Source organism: Limulus polyphemus, unplaced genomic scaffold (assembly GCF_000517525.1).
Source record: "Limulus polyphemus unplaced genomic scaffold, Limulus_polyphemus-2.1.2 Scaffold35, whole genome shotgun sequence".
Classification (NCBI taxonomy): Eukaryota; Metazoa; Arthropoda; class Merostomata; order Xiphosura; family Limulidae; genus Limulus; species Limulus polyphemus.
In genome coordinates, this window is record NW_013665645.1 from 774270 (window position 1) to 780004 (window position 5735).

Sequence of the window (5735 nt, forward strand, 5' to 3'; positions counted from 1 at the left end):
TTATAAAAGTTGTTTTTGTTTTAATAACGGATTTTTCATAATTCACGTTTGGTGCAACACAAGATTATGGAGTTGGGTTGGGAGGTTCTCTCCACACCCACCATATTCTACAAATATGGCACCATCAGATTACCATCTTTTTCGCTCGCTGCAACACCATCTTAATGCGAAAACGTATGCAAATGTGGAAGGTTATAAAGAGGACATCAACATATTTTTTGCTTCAAAGCCAAGTGATTTTTTTTAATCAGGGCATTAGCAACCTGACTGTAATATGTAAAAGCATCATTGATAAGAATGGAGCCTATTTCATTTAATAAATGTTTTGTTTTGATATATAAGTTGTTCGGGTTTTTTCATCTAAAAAAAAGCAACATTAATTTCTTGACGACCTAATATGTCAAAACAATAAACCCATCGCAGGTCTGTGTTATTTTCCATTAAAGCAGCAGTGACAGTCCTCTAGACTATACAAGAAGCCAAATAAGGGGAAGCCTTTTATCGCAAAGAGAAGGTTATTTTTACAGACTACTTCTTGCCTCACAGTGTTACTAGGATGGAGATTAGCATATTTCCTGGTACTATAACAAAATAATAAATAAGAGTATGTAGTATTGGTGCTACATGACTTAAAATAACAGTTCCCCTCTCACTAGGGCGAGACAAAGCCACAAGACATACAAAATGGCGGCGTCCAATGAGAGAAGCTATATTAGTCACATCATATAATTTACATTCATAATCATTAATTACCTCCAGAGAATTTTGGATGAGTTTACTGATTACAATCATATAAGTTGTACATTTCTTTATGGCGATAGATCATGTTAGATCATCTAGTTTCTATATATACAAAGAACAAAAATCTGTGTGTATGTCTGTTTGTCCTTTATTAAATTATTCCTAGGTCGCTGATCCATCTCAACCAAACTTTGTGGGATGATAGTTTGGAACAAGGGGCATGTTAATGGATGTTAACAACCTATTATTGATGTTATTCATCATTTATTATCTTTGACGTCAATTAATATTAACTGCATTCATAGGTAACGCCAAGACCTTACACCAAAAACAAAAACTTTATTCTAGATTTCTATAACACAACATAAACACAGTGTGGGGGAGTGCATAAAAACGTCTTATATATCTCAGAAAGTGCGCTAGCACTTTCTATGGAGGAATGTAATGAAAAAAATGGCCTCCACTATTGCAATAATATATGAACTCAGCTTAAGTTTCTACTGCAACAGCCACAATAAGGCTATTATAAAGAGTTTTTTATTTTTTTTTTAGTTATACCCACGTCCTACTTTGACTCGTGACCTTTCAACTTCGACCCGTAAGACACTTCTGCGGCCAATGACCGTCAATTAAAATTCGGTAACGTACCTGAAGATGACAAAATTTTGTCGAAACGTCGTACAGTCATAATAAAGTTTTTCACTATCCAGTCAAGCCGTCTCAAAACTTTTATGACCGTCAATTAATTAATCACGTAAAACACTGTAGGAGGACATTAAGAGCTGGGTGTTAAAAGCGAATAACAGATGGTACAACTACTGCCACTACGTTGGCCGCTACCCCCTTCCTTCAAATTATCCTAACCATCGCACAGTGTATACCATGTTTTAAATATTTACATAGTGAGTTCTAACAACTTATAAAACTTTTGGTGAGGTAATATGAATACTGTAATAACGTGTTATGTTGTAAATATATTGTCTGAAAGTTAGGATTTTTATTTTATTTATCATAACATCCACCCCACATCTTTTCAGCCGGTATATTAATAATCATAATATGATACAGACAGTAGCCTAGGTGACGAATACACTTAGAGATAAACATTCTGGAACATTGTTCAAGAGATGAATGTCTTCGTAGCTTAATATATTTTTACCATTTTAGTTTCAAGATATACACTGTGTAGAATTATTACTACAATAGAAAAACGTATATAAATTGTTAATAAGCCAGACACAAATAGATACTTGTCAGGTCTTTTCTTTAATTAAGATGGAAAATACATGGTTCAACTTTAGTATTGCATCCTAATACTTACCACCGAATATCACAAAGAAATTCAACAATAGTGTTACGACAGCGGAAGTCACGTGACGCTGGTAACACGTAATGAGTATCTAGAAGGTTCCAGAAGGCTCGAGACGCCCTCTATTTTGTATATATAAGAATGGCAAATGAAGCGGGGGAGAATAATTGCAGACAGAGAGATATAGAGACAGATAATCGAGTCAAGCCGTAAGTAAACTGCGTGAATCGTTGTGAATTCTAGCGTGTGTTTAAGTGAAAGTGACTGTGGAAATTAAGTGTATTGCAAAGTTATGTTGAGAAAGAATAAACTAGTTTTATTTAAGAAAGGACTTGTATCGCTGAAGTTTTTCAGAAGGAAATTTTACGGGAAATTAACAAACGACCAGAGACGTAACAGTAGTGTCTGGGTAATTAAGAAAGCTGGTAATCATTTAGATTTACTTGATAGTTTTGGATTAGAAACTGCCTTTTCTATTGGGGAATCAAAACTTGCTGTCGTTTTTAGTGATGTATGGAACCAGTCTTGTCAATTAGATAGAATATTTCAGCGTTCTAATTTAAGCAATGGAATCCCGTTATGGATAATCCAAAATCTTTGAATTTGAAATAAACAATCGGAATATCTAAATAGTTATTGGTCTGAAAGGTAACTACAATCTCCTGAAATATGTCAGCAAAAATCTTGCGAAGATGAAGAAAAAAAATCCTCATGTTTTGTTTTTCCACTTCCTGTTTAAAGTCTGCAAAAAAATTGCATTGTTTTAAAGTGCCAAAAAAGCCGTTAAAAGATTCGCTCTAATCACGATAATTCGGTTCTTGATCATTTATCACATAGCACGGAATCACATAATAATAATAAGTTTACAAACAGCGATCTATAAACATAATGAAGTGATTTAATTTTGTGGGTGGGGGCATACTACATGCTTCGACATAATATTGGCCTGTCTTCTTCATACCAGTAGAAGACAGACCGATATCCCAAAAAATAAATCACTTCACTATGTTTATAAATCGTTGTTTGCTAACTTATTATTATGTTCGCATAATATGCTTCGTTAGTAAAGTAATCAAGCACATATTTAACAACCAAAAAATAAATACATATAATTGTTTGTTTGTTTGTTATTAATTATGCACAAAGCTACACAAGGGCTATCTGTGCTCTGCCCACCACGGGTATCGAAACCCGGTTTCTAGCGTTGTAAGTCCGCAGACATACCGCTGTGCCACTGGGGGGCAAATACATATGAAATAACTGCATTAAATATATCGAAGTTATATTAGTCACTTAACACGGATATAGAAAAACCTTGAGAGAATAACGAGTTTGGCTAATTGCACAATGCCGACATATATATATATATATATATATATATCAAATACATATACAACGTTTAAATAAATATTTAGGTTACTCTAACCTCTTATTATCAGAACCTTCGCCGTTTTGTTAATGACTTAATTCAAGGGTGTTTTTTAATCATAGCAAACATGTATACCTTACTCATTTAGCGATAGTGTGCCGGCTAAGAAGAAAACCTTGTTAATTGAGTTAATAACTAATCCCTGTGTGTTAAGATATTGAGGAAGTTACTTACAATTCCAACCAACAAATCCTTTAGCCATTTGCTCCATTGTAGGGTTTAGACACGCTCCTACATAGTAATCCATTAGGGCAGTCAGTAGAATGATTAACAAGAAAATCTGGGCCTAAAAAATTGTGTTAAATCAAAAATCAGTATTTATTTTTTGTACTTACAATTACTGAGAAACAGAGGAAAGAAACTATATCTGAAATCGTTGATGTTTTTATGGACTGTTTTTGAACTGATGAACAATCGATTCTAAACTCCAAACCTCTGAACATATATTACAGTTTATATTGTTTCCATTGAGTAAAAGAAAATGTATTTTTAAATAAAAAGTAATACAAAATATAGGGTTATGAGGGTTCACTTGTATTTACATTTTTGTCGCAAGTTTTCTTCAAAAATGTAGAAATATAAACACAAAATTTGTTTTTATTTATCTAACTTTTATAAAGTACCCGTTTCCAAATTTAATCAAAATTCCCACTGATGTTACGTTAATGTCATTTAAGGAATAGTGACGTTTATTTTGTTTCTAAAACAAATTAGTTAACTCCATTTAACCATTTGTCTATAAGGTGTATAATACCAGAATTTTACATTCGAAACGTTAAGTAGTTTTCCTGGTCAAGAAAAACCTGAACTACTTTTAAGATTATCTTTAAAATATTAAATGTTTAAACACTTACCTTGTTTTCGAAAGCCATTCCGACTGAGGTAATAGATGTCATAAGAAAAAGAAGAATAATTCCAACGATACGAACGTCATTGGTTCCACTAGGATGCTCAACTATTCCTACGTTGTTCATCTTGGGAATGAAAAATATTATATGTGGATATTCTGAACCGTATTGGGTATATTAGAAAAAAGTTACCATTATCAAGCTTGAACATTATACATATATTTGGGTTGGATTGTTATTAATCACAAAGCTACACAGTGAGCTTTCTGTGTTCTTCTAACTACGGGTATCGAAACCCGAAACTTAGTGTTGTAAGCCTGTAGACTTGCAGCTGAGCTACTGGGGAGCATACACACACACACACACGCAAATATATATAGTCATGAAACACGATAGTGTTTCGTAATAAGTATAGCTCAGGAATTTCACAAAATTCTAATAGAATAGACCATTTTAAGAAGCAGACTTGTTCTTGAAATAACACCCAAGACCTTCTACCTCAATGTATAAGGCTGCTAAAACACTGACAATAGCAAAAACTTTGATTTTCCGATTTTTAGACAAAATTCAAAATTCATCCATTTGTTCTTCATATTATTATTATTATTATTATTTATATTATTTTTGTTTCACAAGCCTACAGAAAAAACGGCTATGAATGTTTTATTCAACCTGGACAAACCTACCAGAAAAACTCCTGCGCAGGTCATAGGACAGATTTTATCAGTTTTTTCATAGCTACTGGCCAAGTTTCTCTTCGAAGACGTTCAAGTCCTGAAGTCTACTGCAAAAACGACTAGGCATACTGCGCCAAAATCTATGCACAGTTACTAAACAAACTCCCACGAAGGTTGTGGGGCTATTTTAAAGATGATTCTAAAATTTTCAAATTTCCTTTTCGCTACCAACATAAGCTTTTCGAAATTGAGTTAAAATAGAGATTTGTAGCTTGAGAATATAACTTAGACATTATTTTCAGCTTAATTTGCTGTCTTTTTTAGAGTCCCTAGTTGTTGGCTTAAAAATATAATATTTTCATTTGGATTCAACTTGTTTCTGTTTTGTTTTTTTACCATCCATATTCACCTTTTTAAATTAAATGTTTTTAATTATCTTGTAAATATTAGGTCATCACATTTTTTTAGATGGAAAAACCCAAACAAAACAAACCACTTATTAAATGAAAAAGTCTCAATTCTTATCGATAATGCTTTTCCATCTTACAATCAGGTTGTTAATGCCCTGATTAAGAAATCACTTGGCTTTGAAGCTAAAAATATGTCGATGTTTTCTTTAATGCCTTCCACATTTGCATACGTTTTCGCATTAAGATGGTGTTGCACCAAACGAAAAAAGATAGTAATATGATGGCGCCATATCTGGACATGCATTGTCGTGGAGAAAAACA

General features: G+C 33.1%; 1 protein-coding gene across 1 annotated transcript in view; it reads right to left on the bottom strand.

Annotated features, from left to right (window-relative positions):
* LOC106460688 (solute carrier family 12 member 2-like) overlaps nucleotides 1-5735 on the bottom strand; it is a 48046-nt gene that overhangs the window by 25926 nt on the left and 16385 nt on the right. Inside the window, exons 6-7 of the mRNA XM_022387805.1 lie at nucleotides 4334-4453; nucleotides 3654-3765 (exon numbers count right to left, since the gene is read on the bottom strand). Coding sequence (XP_022243513.1) covers nucleotides 3654-3765; nucleotides 4334-4453 — 232 coding nt within the window. The remainder of the gene's footprint in view (nucleotides 1-3653; nucleotides 3766-4333; nucleotides 4454-5735) is intronic.